The sequence below is a fragment of the Anopheles stephensi genome, chromosome 2, assembly GCF_013141755.1.
Source record: "Anopheles stephensi strain Indian chromosome 2, UCI_ANSTEP_V1.0, whole genome shotgun sequence".
Classification (NCBI taxonomy): domain Eukaryota; kingdom Metazoa; phylum Arthropoda; class Insecta; order Diptera; family Culicidae; genus Anopheles; species Anopheles stephensi.
The window spans coordinates 51,548,417-51,567,080 of NC_050202.1; the positions used below are offsets into that span (position 1 = coordinate 51,548,417).

General features: G+C 49.0%; 5 protein-coding genes across 5 annotated transcripts; 3 read left to right on the plus strand and 2 right to left on the minus strand.

Annotated features, from left to right (window-relative positions):
- The first annotated feature begins 1,383 nt into the window (after positions 1–1,383).
- LOC118502648 (terminal uridylyltransferase Tailor-like) lies at positions 1,384–3,358 on the plus strand. The gene is made up of 4 exons (XM_036035097.1): positions 1,384–1,598; positions 1,666–2,527; positions 2,593–2,751; positions 2,820–3,358. Exons 1-4 carry the CDS (start codon positions 1,596–1,598, stop codon positions 3,263–3,265), a joined length of 1,470 nt encoding a protein of 489 aa, XP_035890990.1. The 5' UTR covers positions 1,384–1,595; the 3' UTR covers positions 3,266–3,358.
- LOC118502649 (39S ribosomal protein L51, mitochondrial) lies at positions 3,313–4,078 on the minus strand. Its single transcript, XM_036035098.1, has 2 exons — positions 3,780–4,078; positions 3,313–3,700 (listed from the first exon to the last, which is right to left on the minus strand). The coding sequence occupies exons 1-2, from the start codon at positions 3,980–3,982 to the stop codon at positions 3,412–3,414; spliced, it is 492 nt and encodes a 163-aa protein (XP_035890991.1). The 5' UTR covers positions 3,983–4,078; the 3' UTR covers positions 3,313–3,411.
- Positions 4,079–4,371: 293 nt separating this feature from the next.
- Positions 4,372–11,124, plus strand: LOC118502650 (importin-5). The gene is made up of 5 exons (XM_036035099.1): positions 4,372–4,843; positions 5,843–8,432; positions 8,680–8,804; positions 9,635–9,822; positions 10,066–11,124. Exons 1-5 carry the CDS (start codon positions 4,760–4,762, stop codon positions 10,409–10,411), a joined length of 3,333 nt encoding a protein of 1,110 aa, XP_035890992.1. The 5' UTR covers positions 4,372–4,759; the 3' UTR covers positions 10,412–11,124.
- A 551-nt stretch (positions 11,125–11,675) lies between these two features.
- Positions 11,676–13,449, plus strand: LOC118502653 (40S ribosomal protein S2). Its single transcript, XM_036035104.1, has 3 exons — positions 11,676–11,800; positions 12,229–12,739; positions 12,994–13,449. The coding sequence occupies exons 2-3, from the start codon at positions 12,230–12,232 to the stop codon at positions 13,303–13,305; spliced, it is 822 nt and encodes a 273-aa protein (XP_035890997.1). The 5' UTR covers positions 11,676–11,800; position 12,229; the 3' UTR covers positions 13,306–13,449.
- Positions 13,450–13,883: 434 nt separating this feature from the next.
- On the minus strand, positions 13,884–18,111 carry LOC118502651. The gene is made up of 5 exons (XM_036035100.1): positions 17,357–18,111; positions 15,049–15,211; positions 14,681–14,980; positions 14,402–14,618; positions 13,884–14,328 (listed from the first exon to the last, which is right to left on the minus strand). Exons 1-5 carry the CDS (start codon positions 17,716–17,718, stop codon positions 14,111–14,113), a joined length of 1,260 nt encoding a protein of 419 aa, XP_035890993.1. The 5' UTR covers positions 17,719–18,111; the 3' UTR covers positions 13,884–14,110.
- Positions 18,112–18,664: the final 553 nt, after the last annotated feature.

Below are 18,664 nucleotides of genomic sequence, written 5' to 3' on the forward strand. Positions count from 1 at the left end.
GTCCCCAAATGTGGCTGGATTATTTATAACCAAAGGATATGCTTCACATGATACCCAGGGGCTTAGCCCAATGGACCTAGTCTAAGAAGCCTATTCTAAGGAGCCTAGTCCAAAGGACCTATTTGAATGGTCCTATTCAAAGGGGACTGCTAAAAAAGGCCTAGTTCAAGGGGCCTGCTCCAAGGGGCCAAATCCAAAGAGCCTAGCCCATGGAGCCTAGTCCAAGGCGCCTGCTCCAACGGTCTAGTCCTAGGGGACTGCTCCAACGGAGCGTAGTTCAAGGAGCCTAGTATAAGGGGGCTAGCCTCAGGGGCCTTCCCCAAAGGGATATAATCCAAGCAGCCTACCCCAAGCGGCCTAGTCCAAAGGACTTAATCTAAGGGGTCTGCTCCAAAGGATCGTAGTCCAAAGGGTCTGCTACAAGGAACTTAGTCCAAGGGTCCAAATGAGCCTAGTCAAAGGGGCCTGCTCCAAAGGTCCTAGTCCAAGGAGTCTGCGTCAAAAAGGCCTAGTCTAAGGGAACTGCTCCAAAGGGCAGGCCTAGTAAAAGGGGCCTGCTCCAAGCAACCTAGTCCAAGGGGTTTGCTCAAATGGGTCTTATCCAAGGGGCCTGCCTCAAGCACCCTATTTCTAGGGGGCTGCTCCAAGACGCCTAGTTGAAGGACCTATTCCAAGGGTCCTAGACAAAAGGTTCTAGCTCAAAGGGTTTGCTTCAAGAAACCTAGTCCAAGGGGACTGCTCCAAAGGAGCCTAGGTCAAGGAGCCTGCATCAAGTGACCTAGTCTAAGGAGCCTAGTTAAAAGGGTTTACTCCAAGGTGCCTAGTTGAAGGATCTGTAGCGTCCCACATTTCAAATCCACCCGTTAAGCCCTGACCCCAATCATATAAACCTCTCACCCATCAACTCCACAATCACCAATTGCATACGGTATAGCTATCACTTTACCAAACCCGATCAGAAGAGAATACGCAGTAATCCGGTAACGAGTGGGAACGCATTTGCAGAGCTCATCACACAAATTCCCCAAGGGAGGCAATCCCCAAAGATCTATTCAAAAGGTAATAGCCAAAAGGGCCTAGCCCAAAGTGTCTGCTCCATGGAGCTAAGTCCAAGGGGATTGCTCCAAAGAAGCCTTGTTTAAGGAGCCTGCTCCAAGGGGTCTAGTCTAAGGAGCCTCCTCCACGGGGCAAAATCCAAGGAGCCTTCTCCGTGGGACCTTGTCCAAGATGCCTAGTCCAAACTTTGGCGGAGCTATCATTTTGAACTAGAAGAGCGCGCTCAGAGCCCTCAATTTATTGAGGTAAGGCCTCACAGGTAGCTCCCGAGCTCACTACTCAACACCAGTCTTTATCGTAATCGCATTGTCCAGCCAGGTTTATGGATTTGTTCGCTCTGTAGCAAAGCGCTGCCTAAGCGGTAAACTGACGTATCGTGCGAATGTGTGTGGGTGTGTGCTTGCTAGATCCTCACAAGTGTTTGACAGTTCGTCGGAAAGCGTTTTGAATCATTTTGTTTATGTTTCCTTCGCCGACTGACCGTATAATCTCACTGTTTTGTATGTCTTCCACTGACCACATTTTACCAGAGCGTAATAATGGTAAGCATGTTTCCATCTGTTCACCAATTCCAGTTACATTGATCTGCGCCTCGTTTCCTATTTTTAGTCTAAGCACTATCTTTCAACCAACGTGATCATCGAGACGCTGACGCACAATCTCGATACGTACGATGCGGGTCCGAAGCAAATCGATACATTTACCCTAGCACAGCTAGAGACACTGATGGATAAGGTTAAACAGTTCCTGCAGGAATGTACGCTCGTGCCTTTTGACGAGGATAAAAAGCGATGGGACAAACTGATGACCTATTACTATCAGCAACCGAACGTTGTACGCTGTCGCATCTGTAGCAAGTGCCTGAACGAGTACGAAGCGGCAATGGAGCACATAAAGATGCACGAACGACAAAAAGAGCAAGAAGAAAGCGTCGCTAAACCGGTTAGACTGAATTTTATGGAGAAACATTGCATCCCAAGGTTGAACGAAAAGCTGTCCAAACACACGAAGAAATTTTTAAGCAAGGACTGTACCACGGTCGTCGAGCGGTATCTGGTGGAATCCAACTACGTGCAGATCGATATCGACAATGATCGGGTGCAGCGAGATTTGGAAACATGCCTGAAGAAATTTTACCCCTCGGTTAAGCTGTATCCGTTTGGTTCGCGCATTGCCGGCACCGGGTCGCTCTCGAGCGATCTAGACGTGTTTGTCGATTTGCAGAATGGATATTTCGGTAGAAATTATAACATCAAACCGGAAGAGCTAGCGGAAGCGATTGAAAGGATAGTAATTATACTTCGCAGCACAAAGGAATGGACCGTTGATGCTATCATTTTGAACGCTCGTGTGCCATTGTTGCGAGTTATTAGTTGCGACTGTGACCTGCACTGCGATTTAACGTTCAGCAATGGATTGGCGCATCGTAATTCGTTGCTGCTGCAGTATATGTTTAACTTGCAGCCAACCAGTAAGGATATCGTACGGTCAGCCGTCCGGCAACAATTTCACTAACCGTTTCATTGTCCTCTCCAGGTCGTATGCTGGTATGTTACCTAAAGAATTGGAACCGAGAAGGTTGCCTGAATGCGTACACCCTGTCGTTGATGGTAATTTTCCTGTACCAGTGCCATAAGCTGTTGCCGTCCGTAGCCAAACTGCAAGAAACCCCGAGCAACGATCTCATCATCGATGGTAAAGCGAATGGTGGAAACCCCTATTGGCGTCCTAATTGTTAACCGCCGTCATCTGTCCCGTTGCAGGTTGGAATGCTGGTTTTGCTACGCCAACATTGCGCGAGTTGAATATGAAGCTGTGGGAATCCTCCATTCCCGAGCTGGCGTACAAATTCTTTGAATTCTACAGCTTTGAGGGCAAATATTTCTCCGTCGAAAGGCACGTGATTTGTCCGTATCTTGGCGAAAGACGCATCGCAAAGAGTTCGTTTGTGTCACCGAATGGCGAGGAAATACCGCCCCAAATGGAACGACTGAAGCGCTACATGCTGGACCATCAGGGTGACACGAACCCTCGGAATCTGTTTGCCTACAACAAACCGTTCGTTGTACAGGACCCGTTCGAACATTGCCACAACGTGGCCAAAGCAGTGCCGGTCGAGACAGCCGCGCGGGTGATGCGTGCGATTGATTTGAGCATGGCATCGCTACGAGACAGGAATGAACCCAACAAACGTGGTGGAGAGAATTGACGCCTTAATCCGTGTGTTTTATACTGATTACTAACAACAAAAATTAATTTTCTTTGCTTTAAATAAAACCTATCATTTAATGACCAGTTACAATTGCTGTATGTAATGTCTATAACGCGGCTACTAGCATGCTGAACCATCTTAATCTAAACGTTCGAAAAGCCTGTTTTAGTTTTGCGATTCAAGAACCGATAAAGATAGGAAATGCGTTTCTCCATATCCCGCCACTTTGTGGGCCGGGCCACGGGATAGATGGTGTGACTGAGCATTTTCCGTTTCCGCAGCAACACCTGATACTCGTTTCCGGATACGCCGCGCAGCCACGACGGCACGGAGTACAGAACGCGGGTAGGATGCAACCGGTCATTGCCTAGAATGTCGATGTAATCGTTCTGACCGAACAATGCTCGCTTTTCGCACCAAGCGTTTTTCGGTCTGCAAATAAAGGGAAAACGAAACAATGAAGTGCTTTCACGTTGGTTGCCGTATGTTTCTCCTATGGAGCCACACTTACTTATAGTCCGGCATCGGAAGCTTCTGCCCATTGTCCAGATGCGGCAAGAGACCTCTTTGCAGTATTTTATCCTTGTAGCCGTACCGTCTCACCAGCGGTCCACGTTCTACCTTGTCCGCATGATATCTGTATCGGACGGTTGTAAGCTGCGGTTTCCAAAATGCCCGGACGATCGACGTGAGTATCCCACCGGTAAAGGCCATTTTGATCAAAAGAAAAGGGGAACGTGTGTTTTCCTTTCCCGGTGAAACTGAGAGAAGATGTTACAAAAGCTTTTATTATGATATGAAAGAAAAACAAAGCAAATGTCACGTTGTGTCCGCGCTTGACTTGACATTTCCTCCCCAAGGTTCATATACGGTAGGTGATTTTATTTTTATTTCCCTAAAATCATCCTGAGTTCGAGCTCATTTCTGGGGGAAAAAATAGAGCAGTGCAACCATTGTTGTCGAAAAAGTTTGCATAGTTATTGATAATATTGTTATCGTTTATGTGCAATATAAATTTCCAGCATCGAACCGGCATTTTGACTGCTGTCAAATGTCATTTTGAAACAATAAACAGGGCTGCCAACATAGCAGTCCGACGGTCTATCCGCAAAAAATGCGCGTTTCTTTTTCCTCCACAACGGTGTTGCACGCTCTTTTCGCAGCTGTCTCGTTTTTGCTCTTCGTGAACACGCGATAATCGAAGAGAATTGTAACGCATGTAGTGAAAGAAGGAATCGTGCAAGTGGTGCTCCAACGAAAAAAAAACTCGTGCAACGAAACTTGCAACCCGCAGTGAAGTGTTCACCTGGCGGTAGTGCAGTGGAAAGCCAACCAGCCCAACACCCAACCGGGAGACCACCCCACGGGCGACCGGAACGGAAGCAACCGCACCGAAAGTTCTCCTCCCCCGTGTGTGTGTGTGTGCGCTAGTGCATCGGCGAGAAGCATTGCTGTCCAACGGAACGTAGCGGATTAGATGCGAAAATAATAATGGCTGCAGGAGATCAGGACAACTTTCAGCAGCTGATGGGCTCGCTGCTGTCTACGGACAATGAAGTTCGTACGCAGGCAGAGGTACGTAGCAGGGGTCGCAATCCTCCCCTCGGGTCTCAAGGTCGGTCCGACTGTCGGTACAATTGCGACGGCACGAGACTTTTCTTACCGTGTGCAGATCCCCATCCATACGTGTGTAGATGGGACGGTGGTGGGTTGGTTTCCGGTTCCTGCTTTTCCGACACCGCACAATCTCGGGGTGTGTGTTGGTTGAGGGGCACGAATCGAGCGTCAATCGTGGTTAGAGGCCGGGACATGCCTACTTGTACAATTTGCCATCATGATATCGACGCATATGACTCACCCCCGTAATGTTGCTTTTACTGTGTGTTAGTGCCACGAACGCGAAGAACCTCACTTCATTGACAATCATGTTTTTGACGTGGTTCTAGAATGGTACCGATTAGGGCAGGCCGGCTCGGTATCATTATTTTGGTCATAGGACGGGCGTGACCTTCCGGTGCACATTTGCATACCGTGCGGGGAACGTCCCATCCACACCCAATTCGCGTGATGAGCTAAAAGGTAAGCCGGGAAGAAAAGGAACACCCGTAAGCAGTGGAAGAAACAGAACAGATTCATTGGCGATGCCGCAGCCGGCAGCATGTGCTTTTTTGGGAGTTGCTACACATCCAAAGCTGGCAGTCGCACACAACGGCTACTCGATCGTTGTGTTGGTTTAGTGAGGGGGTGCGATTTTCCTGACAAACCGCCGGAGAAGGTGCCTCGAAACGACGACGCATATCTGACGTTTGCTAGCAATGTGCAATGTCGAATTACGTGTTCGTGCTCGCAAGCAAGTCGCAGTTTATCGATTTTAAAGAGCACCGATGTCACCTTTGCAGCATTTTCATGTATTCTAAATTATGTTTCTATTTTCCACCCCTTTCGTGATTCGACGCGCCCAACACCATCATCGTACAACAACGAACGGCTGACAACAAACAAAACAACACCGATGTGAATGTCACCCACCGGTTGCTGTGCTCACTCGCTGCTTTCTCGACGGCCCAACTGCAGGAGGTGTACAGTGGATTGCCATGTGAAACAAAGGTGCCGCACCTGCTCGGTACGGTACAGAACCCACAGATGGCGGAAGATGCCCGGTTGCTGGCGGCCGTCCTGCTGCGGCGTTTGTTTTCGTCCGAGTTTCACGAATTTTACGAACCCCTGCCACCGGAAGCGAAGGACCAGCTGAAGCAACAGATCCTGCTGACGCTGCAGCAGAACGAGTCGGGCAGCATGCGGCGAAAGATCTGCGAGATGGTGGCGGAGGTGGCACGGTGCATGATCGACGACGACGGTAACAACCAGTGGCCCGAATTTTTGCAGTTCCTGTTCCACTGCCACAACAGTGCGAACGTGCAGCTGCAGGAAGCCGCCCTGCGCATATTCGCTTCCGTGCCCGGCATCTTCGGCAACCAGCAGGCCCAACATTTGCCGCTGATCAAGCAAATGTTTATCAAATACCTGGAGCCCAACTCGAACCAGGAGGTACGTTTCCAGGCCGTCCGGGCGTACGGTGCGTTTGTGCTGCTGCACGACAAGGAGGAGGACGTGAAGGGCCAGTTTGCTGACCTGTTGCCGCAGGTCATCATGATCACGGCGGAAAGCATCGAGCTGGGCGATCCGCAGAACCTGATGCAGCTGCTGATCGACATGGCCGAGGGTGTGCCAAAGTTCTTCCGGCCCCAGCTGGAACCGATCTTCGAGTTGTGCATGAAGGTGTTCAGCACGGTCGACATGGAGGACAACCTGCGCCATCTCGCGCTGGAGATGATGGTGTCGCTGGCAGAGAATGCTTCGTCGATGGTGCGCAAACGGGCGGAAAAGTATGTGGCCGCGCTGGTACCGCTCATACTGCAGATGATGACCGATCTGGAGGATGACGACGAGTGGTCCGTGTCGGACAAGATCGCCGAGGACGACACGGGCGACAACAACGTGATCGCCGAGTCGGCCCTGGACCGGCTGGCCTGCGGGCTCGGCGGTAAGATGATTCTGCCGCACATCGTAAACAACATTCCAAACATGCTGCTCAGCCCGGACTGGAAGCAACGGCATGCCGCGCTGATGGCGATATCGGCCGCTGGCGAAGGTTGCCAGAAGCAGATGGAGTCGATGCTGGAAAACATTATGCAGGGTGTGCTGAAGTATTTGGTCGATCCGCACCCGCGCGTGCGGTACGCGGCGTGTAACGCGATCGGCCAGATGGCGACCGACTTTGCGCCCATTTTCGAGAAAAAGTTCCACGAGCAGGTCATACCGGGTTTGCTGAATCTGCTGGATGACGTTGAAAATCCGCGCGTACAGGCGCATGCCGGTGCGGCGCTGGTTAACTTCAGCGAGGAGTGTCCGAAGATCATCCTGACGCGCTACCTGGACGCCATTATGGCGAAGCTGGAGATGATTCTGACCACCAAGTTTAAGGAGCTGGTCGAGAAGGGTACGAAGCTGGTGCTGGAACAGGTCGTGACGACGATTGCTTCGGTAGCGGACACGACGGAGAAGGAATTTGTCGCGTACTACGATCGGTTGATGCCGTCGCTGAAGTACATCATCAAGAACGGAAGCACGGACGAGCTGAAGCTGCTGCGCGGTAAAACGATCGAGTGTGTCAGCTTGATCGGGTTGGCGGTCGGTGCGGAGAAGTTCATGTCCGACGCGTCGGACGTGATGGACATGCTGCTGAAAACACACACCGAAGGTGACCTGCCCGATGACGACCCGCAAACGTCCTATCTGATATCGGCCTGGGCCCGCATCTGCAAACTTCTTGGCAAACAGTTCGAACAGTTCCTGCCGCTGGTGATGGGCCCGGTAATGCGCACGGCTTCCATGAAACCGGAGGTGGCACTGCTGGACAACGACGAGATGCAGGGCGTGGAGAACGATAGCAACTGGCAGTTTGTGAATCTGGGCGAGCAGCAAAACTTTGTCATCCGTACCGCTGGGCTCGAGGACAAGGCGTCCGCCTGCGAGATGTTGGTGTGCTACGCGCGCGAACTGAAGGATGGTTTTGCGAATTACGCCGAGGAGGTCGTACGGTTGATGGTGCCGATGTTGAAGTTCTACTTCCACGACGGCGTCCGAACCGCTGCCGCCGAATCGCTTCCCTACCTGCTCGACTGCGCCAAGATCAAGGGACCCAAGTATCTCGAGGGCATGTGGCTGTACATCTGTCCGGAGCTGCTGAAGGCGATCGATACCGAACCGGAGGCGGACGTGCTGACCGAGCTGCTCCATTCGCTCGCCCGCTGCATCGAGACGCTCGGTGCCGCCTGCCTGTCGAACGAAGCGATGGAGGAGGTGCTCAAGATTATCGACAAATTCATGAAGCAACACTTTGAAAAGGAAGAGAAACGTGCCCAGGCACGAAAGGAGGAAGACTACGACGACGGGGTGGAGGAGCAGCTGGCCGAGGAGGACGATGCGGACATTTATCTGCTGTCGCGCATTTCCGACATTATCCATTCGCTGTTCGTCACGTACAAGGATGCGTTCCTGCCGTCGTTCCAGCGCGTGGTGCCACACTTTGTGAAGCTGCTGCAGGCGACGAACCCGTGGGCGGATCGGCAATGGGGATTGTGCATATTCGACGATCTCATCGGTAAGTCTAGTTGGGGACCTCGAGATAACGAGATACGCTTTAGTATTTTGTACATGATGAAATCTATTTCATACGTCTGATATCCTAGTGATTATTTGCACTGCATATATGTATATGGCTTAACCTTTTCTGACATTTAAAATCGAAGCACGTTATGAACGAGCTTGCACGACGGTGATAGATTGCGCATAGTAATGGTTTTTCCTTTTGCTGCCTGTCGGGTGGTTTCCCTTCGTCAACTACACAGAGTATACTGGCCCATTGTGCGTACAGTATCAGCCCTTCTTCCTGCAGCCCATGCTCGAGTACATTAAGGATGAGCAACCGGAAGTACGACAGGCAGCTGTTTACGGGTGTGGTGTGCTGGGACAGGTAAGAGTTATGATTTTGTTTTTTTTCCCTCTATTTAGCTACACACAAGAAACATAGCAACAAATATGCAAAGTTTGGGTCAATTCAACAAGCATGATTCAACAAGCAAGCAGGCAGCAAGGGCAGCTTCAACAGCTCTTGAAATTAAATGCGCTCAATCAATAATTGATAGTTTTGGCCTATGACCCAGACACTTGGTATGGGATACTGGCTCATTTTTCGGCCTGTTGTGTTGGAAGTTTACGATAAAGAAGAAATTACTTTAACCAGAAAGTAATTAAAGATCTTTTAAACTGCCCACTAAAAACCAAAGAGAGAAAGAGCGTGATAGAGAGGGAGATCATTGGACCGTGGTTGCTTTAGTGATCCGTGACCCAATTGCTGCGGTCTTTCAAACGGAACTCGGTTGTGTGAGGGGTTTTAATTTATCTTCTATTTTCTTCCTTTTGGTGGATTTCTCCCCCTATTTTCATCGTCAATCGATCGAATTGTCAGCACTATACAAGAGAGACTCGAATGAATAATGCATAGTTTGACACAGCCGTTAACAAGTACTGCTAAATCAAACGTACAATATGTTTCCTATACTACGCTCTCTCCAGCTTTTGAGGTGTGAAGAAGGTGGTATAGAACCAATCTTTTGATGCATTTAAAAAAACAAATTCGGAATCGGAAGAAGCCCATCAAAGCTTCCCGGCACGAGTGCAAGAGAGAGTTGGATGCCGGCACGAGGGCAAGATTAACCGAGCGTGCTGGCTTCGGTTTCACAGTTCGCTCATTTCTATCTATTAATTACCTTTTTTTACCTTTCCTGCACCCAAAATTTACAGTACGGTGGAGAACAGTTTGCCGTTACCTGTGCCCAGGCCATCTCGCTGCTGGTGGAAGTCATCATGGCCCCGGACAGCCGCGAACCGGAGAATGTGAACCCGACGGAAAACGCCATCTCAGCCGTGACGAAGATATTGAAGTATAACAACACAGCGATCCCCAATCCGGACGAAATCATTGCCCTATGGTACGTTGCAATGCCTGGAGTGTATTAGGTGGTTTTGTTAGTGGTGGGATGCAGCAGGTGTTTAGCTGTCTACAGTGATGAGAAAGGATATACTAATGTCTTACCAGGGCTTACCGGTGCTGGATGGGGAGCAAGTTTCCTTATGGCTTAACCTTTTCTGATGTTAGATGTTTTTGAATGCTTCATTCGTAGTCCCATCGTATTCGTGTCGGCGCTAATGTTTTTTTTCTCACTTCCTTCTAGGTTCACCTGGCTGCCCGTCGGCGAGGACGAAGATGAAGCTGTGTACGTGTACGGATATCTGTGCGATCTGATCCAAGCCAACCATCCGGTCATACTCGGCGAAAACAATGGCAACCTACCCCGCATCGTGTCGATCATCGCGTCCTGCTTCTACCGGGAAGCGATAACGGTCCCACATCCGGAAGCCGAACGTATGCTGTCGATCGTGAAGCAGATCGAGGGCAATCCGGACCTATTCCAGGCGTGCATTAACACGCTGACCGCCGAACAGAAGGCTGCCCTCGAGGGTGCGTACCGTGCGGCGGCAGCGGCAGCAGCAACGGCGACCACCGCCGTGACGCAGTAAAAACGAGGAACAACGCATCTTTTTATATACCCTCTCTCTCTCTCTCCCTCCACACTTCCTTCCCCCTCCTTCCTGGTTTTCCCCAATCCGCCGGGGAAATACGGCGTTTCTGTCTGGAACTAGCATCAGATTTATCATCATACAAATTATGCAATATGTTGTTGCAGTTATGTTATCTGTTCTGTTATCTCACAGCACTCAAACTGGAGGGGAAGCCGTTTGATAGTTCGGAACTGAAATGTGTGCACAAGCGCTCGGGTGCAAATTTCGGCCACCCTATGTTAATGAACATATAGCAGAACGATTATATCTCACAAATAATGGTGTGTTGGACCTAACCGGCCGCTGTGGGTTATAGTGAGTAAGAAAAGGTATATTTTAGTGAACACATCACTACCACGCAACGCAACGAGCAAACAGATCACCGAGATCCACAGGAAACACATACTTACACTACTCAGCAGTGTTAGCTTCCTCTCACGATCAAGATAAAGTTGAGCCACCTCCATAATGTTGCTATCGCTAGCAAAACGAACCTTAAAAGGTGTAAAGAAAGGGTTTCTTGCACAGCCACAGGGAACAGCGTTTGTTTAGAATAACGACACCAAGTGGGAAAGCTACGGAATAGTATCGTAAGAATTCTATTCACGCATTATTATTGGCAGTATGTCGCAGTGAGACGGAAAATATATTCTAATTACTCAAAACCACGACATGGTTCGGGAAGTTAATGGTATGGTACTTTGGCCTCTATCCGAAAATCTGGCAAGCGGATTATACTGACAAATTTCAATCTTTTAATTATGTACAAAATAAGATGAAATGGTATGTCTGGTGAGGTTAAAAGCCGGCTATGATGACGTTGCCCCTATATGGTGCTGGACGTTGTAGTGAAGAAGATCTGAATGATCTTGCAGCGCTCTTTTCGATGTAAAGCAGGTTTGAGTCTCCTTACGTGGCAAACCATAATTCAAAAATGTGCTGAGCAATTTTTGCATTTTTAAACGCTTCTTAAAAAACAATTTTTGAACGCATGTTCAAATATCGAGAAACGGCTAATTTGTCAATTTGAATCCATAGCAGCATCCGATGCTTGCTAAATCTTCCCATATAATTATTTTCTTGATTCGTCGATTCGTTACATTTGCTTGTCGTATAAAAGTGCCCGCACAACTTTCTTGCAGCGGTGTCGTTTTGTGCCCATTCCAATCGCTAGATTTCATGACGTCACAGTTTTACGTACCCTGTAGTGTAACAGAGCGAGACAACATGCATCAGGGTAGGCCCACCATGAGGTTCGACCGTCGAATCGGCAGCTTGCTCGAGGTTGCTGCTTCCTCGGCTCGTTCATTCGGGTTACCGTAACAACACATTCAACACCAAGATCAAGTAAGTTCCCGTGAAAATGTGTTTTGTGGCTTGGAAAATGGACGACGATGGTGGTTCTGGCTTCAAGATGTGAATTCTGCTTGAAGTTCGATAGTTTTTCCAATCGTGTACCGTTCCTTAGTAGGAAACGTGTTTTGCGAATTTTAAGTGGTGAAGCAGTGCATGTAAAATCGATACCCATTTGCGGGGAACGCCATGTTGGTTCGCCACGTGGTTTTTTGGTTGGCGGGGTGTTTAGCCTTTTCCGGTTCTCGTATTTGTTTAATTCCATCTTGAATTGTTGTTATTACCAATTTGCATGGCTGCATCTAGCATGGGTAATATCTTTTTTGCTCCACTCCGGCTGAATTTTCCTATCCAAGCAAGGGTGCGTCCATAACCTCAATCATAACGCTTTCTAACGCCGTGTCGTCCTTTCCCCCCTACAGCATGGCGGACGCTGCTCCAGCCCGTGGTGGATTTAGAGGAGGATTCGGATCGCGTGGCGGTGCCCGCGGTGGTCGTGGTGGACGTGGTCGCGGCCGTGGTCGTGGCCGTGGACGCGGCGGCAAGGAAGACTCGAAGGAATGGGTGCCGGTGACGAAGCTGGGCCGCCTGGTAAAGGATGGCAAGATTCGCACGCTCGAGGAGATCTACCTGTACTCGCTCCCGATCAAAGAGTTCGAGATCATCGACTTCTTCCTGAACCGTCTGCTGAAGGATGAGGTGCTGAAGATCATGCCCGTCCAGAAGCAGACCCGTGCCGGTCAGCGTACCCGCTTCAAGGCGTTCGTCGCCATCGGCGATAGCAACGGTCACATCGGTCTCGGTGTGAAGTGCAGCAAGGAAGTGGCCACCGCCATCCGTGGTGCCATCATCCTGGCCAAGCTGTCGGTCGTCCCGGTGCGTCGCGGTTACTGGGGTAACAAGATCGGTCGCCCGCATACCGTACCTTGCAAGGTAAGTGTTGAAACGTGCAGCTGCGCCCAAACGAACGGAGAAGCTATCGGTAGATAGAGAAGGAAGTGTGCGAATGATGAAAAAAACCTGTAAACTTATGCGGTTTCCACGGATTTCAGTTGACAGCTGAAATAAGACGGTTGTAAGCGTCTGACTGCCTTCCTTCTCAAAATACAATCGATATCTCCTTTGCCACAAGTTTAGTTCCAAAACTCATGCTGTAAATGCTAATGCATTCTTTTCTCTCGGTGCAGGTCCAGGGTAAGTGCGGTTCCGTTCTGGTGCGTCTGATTCCGGCCCCGCGTGGTACCGGCATTGTGTCTGCCCCGGTACCGAAGAAGCTGCTGCAGATGGCTGGTATCGATGATTGCTACACCACCACCCGTGGTTCGACCACGACGCTGGGCAACTTCGCCAAGGCCACGTACGCTGCCATTGCCAAGACGTACGCCTTCCTCACGCCGGACTTGTGGAAGGATCTGCCACTGAATAAGACCCCGTACCAGGAGTTTGCCGACTTCCTCGACAAGACTAACAAGAGCGCTCAGCGCATCATCGAGATGTAAGGAGAGGCTCCTCTGCATTTCGACGATCCAGTGCTGATGCTAGCAATTGGAGTCTAACCCTTCTTCGATGCAGCAATGCTTTTGAAGAAGTGAAGAAAATAATAAAATAACAATTCGTTTTGGAAACCGGAACGATGAAAAAAATGGTGCTGCATTTGATAATTTGCATGAGTGTGTGACGACGGGTCAGAAAGAATCCATGCGGAATGGCTCAGTAGTACGAAATATTCGTTGAACGGTCGGTCACAGTAGCGACCTGAAATTGGATGATCTTTGTGAAGAGAGGGAATGATTCTTGGGGCGGGTTCGAATAAGGTGTGCGATGAGGTCTCTAGGCAGGCGAGACCCCTCAGCGAACGAGTTGGGCAGCGGTCCCTTAGAGAACGTAGTCGAAGGCCCTCGGTAGACAGGTAAACGTAGCCCTGGTAGACAAGGTCCTTTAGATCCTTTTATTGTGGTTTTCAGTCGCTTTCTGTGATTAAAATTTTGACCGGAAAAATGCTGATTTCCACTGTTCCTTCCGGATGTTGTCTGGGATCATGCGAGGTAACAGTATCATAGGCTTCCAACACTTTCCGAATGTTTCACTGTCTTATTGGACCATATATTCGTCTGTGCTTTTTGAACAGTGGATCAAACATTTATTTAGTGATACATGGCGAGTCCCTTCGCTTTGTATTACGGTGAGCGAATAATACATAACACTTAATTATATATTTGAATCTTTTGCTGCATTCTCCTTCCCTTAACAGAGCAAACTCAAAACGAACGAACGTGTACGGAGATCCGATCGGGGGCTGCATGTTCATTCTAAATCCAGCAGACCTTTGTTGGCGAGCTTCGGTAGATTTTTCGTAATGAAATCAACATAGACGGGTGTGAGGAAGCACTGCTTGAAGCTCTCCATCATTTTGTCAATGTCGGCAAAGTCCATTTCAAAGCCTTCCCCGTTCTCCGGTATCTCCATGATTTCGCTCATTTCTACGCACATAAATGGCACGAAGGTAGCCGCGAGCAGGAACTCTGTCGTAGGAGGAAAAGGGAAACAAATCGAATGTCAAGCTGCGGGATGCATGATCCTGGTGAGAGTTCTTACCCAAATGTCCACACTTTAATATTTCCAGATGAATCTCCAGCAGTGTGGGAAGCTTGCCAAGATAGCCGAACTTCTGCAAGCATGCAACAAGCTCCTCGTGGTAGAATTTGATCAGCTCATCACGGTGATGTTCGCGGGTATCGATCGAAACCGAGTTGTACATGGCGTAGATCAGATCGATCGCTGGCGTACCCCAGACGCTGAGCTGGAAGTCAAGCTAGACATACCGGAAGGAATGGTTAGCGCTGCCAATTGTTGGACGCCAAATCGTTCACTCACCAGCATAATATCATCAAGCTTGCCCTCGGAGGTCCGCTTAAACATCATGTTCTTAAAGTGACAATCGCCATGGTTCAGCACGTGCACGTAGGACGTTGGATCGTAGGTGTAGATGGCTGAGGCACGTTTGAAGATGGATTCCTTCACGTTTGCAATCCGCTCGGAGTACTGTGCCAGCCCGGGCATTTCCTTCACGATCTTGGACAGCTGTACAATGTTGCTTTGCCACATTTGCAGGAATTGATGGTTTTCCTCGAACAGGTTGTAGACGCCTTTGTTGAGCTTCTTCATTTCCGGATGCTGCGGAAAAGTCAAGTCGGGGTTTAGTTAAGCAGATTGGAAGATTGGGAGTTGTTTTTTTTTCTCACCGTATCGATCAGTGACATGGAGGCGGCATGCCAGCGGGCCACCTTGCCGAAAACGATTTTTGACTCTTCCAAATCGAGCTGCTTCGTCTTCATTTCGTAACCACGTTTGGTGATGTCTTCGAAAACCATTACCCACATGGGATCGTTTTCGTGGTAAAGGAGTCTGTAAAAATTGGAAAAGAGAATTTGAAAATCATTTCTGGCTTCCTTGCCTTAAGTTATCGGCCAGTATTTTAACCTGTTTCCCAGTTGCTATAAAATAGCTCTAGTCGTAACAACACAAATCGGCGGAGCCTCATTGTCCAAGTTGCCTTATCGTCCAAAGGATCCCAAACCAAAAAGGTTCTATTTTTAAGGGAAACAAAATACCGATATGTTTTATGATGGCTTCCAAGATGTCTTATGTGCCAAAATATGTCCTCGTCGATAGAAACCAGTAATCCAAGGGATCTTACCTGTTAATGGATCTTGCTGTCAAATAGAGGTTCTTTGTCCATCCCTGATCTACCACGAGTCCTTGCCATTGAATATCGTCTACCTAGAGTCACCGACATCCATGAAGCATTCTAGACTTCGACTTTATATGATGGAGCCTTATTTATCAAAAGTCTTATATAGTCGAAGGGGGTCTCATCTAACAAGAAGGACCTCATATACTCGATGTCGTAAATCGTTATCGTAAAGTCCCATTTATTTGCGAGTGGTCTCGATAACCAAGAGATCTGATGGAGGAAAAACTGCTCAAGAGGCTTAGTTTTCCTCATCTAATAATTGACTTACTGGACGAGGTAACCATGTGTTGTGTCGAGGTTCTACTTGTACGCGGGGTCATCAAAGTTCCAAAGGACTCTCGCAGAGTTATTCTCGCCACTAGCGTTACGGATATCATCGTACAATAACTTCCTAACCTGTGCCAGAAGATAACTCTACTAAACTATCTGTTAGACCATTCCAGTCTCCGTCGGGATAGTCAGCTTTCGCTATGCGGGGAGATGATCCGGACAGCATCCGATATCCAATCTTGCCCAAAGAGAGTCTAGCGTTTATATACAAATATAAACAGTATATACAAATGGTGCTTTGTTGTATCCAACTTTAATTTCTTCTCGTCTCGCTTTCTCATCAAAGCCACAAGTTCTGGAATCAATTTTGAAGTCTCTATGACTTATCGTTAACGATCAGTGTCGATCAGCAGCTCTCGTACAATAAGTCAGAGACCTATGACCTAGCGATTTTTGGTCGTACAAGACTACTACAGGTGAAGGTCATCCGCTGCGGTACGAACAACGTGCGCAGTGATTATGCATTGTCAATGCATTTCCTCTCCATTATCACGATCACGTGTTGCGTTGCGTCATCGCGGTTTTTGTGCAACTCATTTGTGTAGCTTTTTTGTCTGTTCTGTCTCCCCATACACTCTAGCCGTGCGGTTTTGAAATTCAACCAACGCTCATCTTTAATTATTGCTTCGCCCAACACTGACAGGAATGCGGTTTCGGTACGTGTGCATATGGCGGGCTTGTGAGTGTTGTTGGGTGGAGTTAATTTTTCACCAAATGCACTCGCCACTGCACTTCCCACATCGGGATAAAACTATTTCAATTTCAAGGCCATTCTGAAGTGTGCAGTACGTTTTTAGCACTGTACTCGGACTGAAATTCAATCAGCTTTGCAGTGTGGTAATCATCATCAGTAGTGCGGGGCATGGGCACATTTGAATATGCCAGACTAGTCTAGCGGGGTAATTAATATTCGCTCCATGTAGCACCCGACCCCGGGATCGAGTGGTTTATTTGATTTGAAGCAGATGAATACTTGACTGTTGCATCAAGCTCCAACACGATCGTATTTTTCAGAACTTTTGTTGAGGACAAAAGACTTCAAAACTCGTAAGACACCAGCCGGACAAACGCTTCTTCTCGAGCGTTTAGCTTTGAAGAAGCCAATATTGAACACACTTCACACGAATTCACATATCGTGCCACCTAGATAAAGAACCAATCAAACGCAGTCAATACCAACAGGTCCATCACAGTTAGCGCTATCAACACACCTCACCGATAACGCTAACCACGGTAGCTCCATATGACCATAGACGGCGCGTGCCCATTTTTGGCGTGTTGCTGCAATAAATATCACCAGGCCAGGCCAGCCACTAACAATCGGTTCCTGCATCTTTTGCCAACGTTCGAGCCTCGCGCGCGCCCTATCTTATCAGTTATCAGATCCTGCTGGACCATCTGCACCCGCCGGCACGATCTGTCTCTCACACACAATATATTCAAACTAGATACACCGTTGCACCTACCTCGCACCAAGCACGGTCTGATCGCCGACGGACTGCAGCAGCCGATGCATCGCCGGCACTATCGTCGTGTACATGAGCGTTTCCGTCTCGAACACGTACCCATCCTTCAGGATATCTTTCTTCAGCCCGTCCTCGGCCGGCAGCGTCTTCACGATCAGTGACACCTCCCCGCCCGAACCACTGTGGCGTACGATCGCGCGAAAGATCACACTCGCAAAGTGATCGCCGGGCTTCGTACCGGGCTGGATGCGGAAGTCCTGCACCACCAGCGAACTGTCCCGTTCCGCGTGACGCAACACCTTCTCGAAGAAGCTACGATTCATCCAGCTCGGTGCATGCATCTCGTCCTTGTTGAATGCCATCTTGTGCGAAAACGGTTGTCTGTGTCCCCGCTTGTCAGGTGCGTCGCGCAACGAAACCGTTATGCTTGACTGTTGGTGCGAAACTGATCGCGTGCGGCACAGAATCAGCAGTTGGTTGGTGGTGGTAGAAGATTCAAATCTCGACCACAGCTCAACAATCGCGCGGGCGGTTCGGGGGCCAAGGGTAACAACAACAGATGGAGGTTGAAGACTCGGTACGTTGATGACGTCGTATCAGTCAGTGTGTTTGCACTGATTGCGAGTAGGTCTAGGCGGATCGGTGTATCGGTAGCGGAGCGGGCGGTACGCACACGCATCAGAAGAGGGTGTTTAGAGTCGATGATGTCGCGGAACGGATGGCAGGCAGAACCGTATGGGATGAGCGATAGTGACCAGCTAAACATACTGCGATCGGTGCTCTTTGTTGGTGCCGTTAATAGAACCTCACGCGAACCTCCAGCAAGTGGTGAAGCCGGCATGTTAACCGCTTCGCGGGCCCCCCTCTATTTCATCTCAACCGGAGATGGGAGATTTGTTGGAGGTCGCAACTACGGTGGAACACCCTCAAACTGGTTATGACGGGAGGTTCTAATTGCTGGGGTTATTTCCACGATATGGCGAGATGAGTTTGATGATGGTGGGCTCATTTGAAACTCTTCGTGGAGAGTAATTTTACACTGTACCGTGACTAGACAAAAATTAGAGCTAGGAAGCAGTTGTACTGGGACTAAGGACTGGTGACTCGTTTGAATGATGATTGATGGCACTGGAGAGTGAAGGGTTTGGTTGATTTCTATTGTTAGCCTCGGACAGCACTAAACCAAGAATTCTTTTTAAAACTATTTACAAAATAAAATAGAGTACAAAATGCCACAATTTTAATGCTACACAGTGAAGGCTCATTTCCAACTACCCATCAATCGCCCGAGAATCGTGCCGGCGTTAA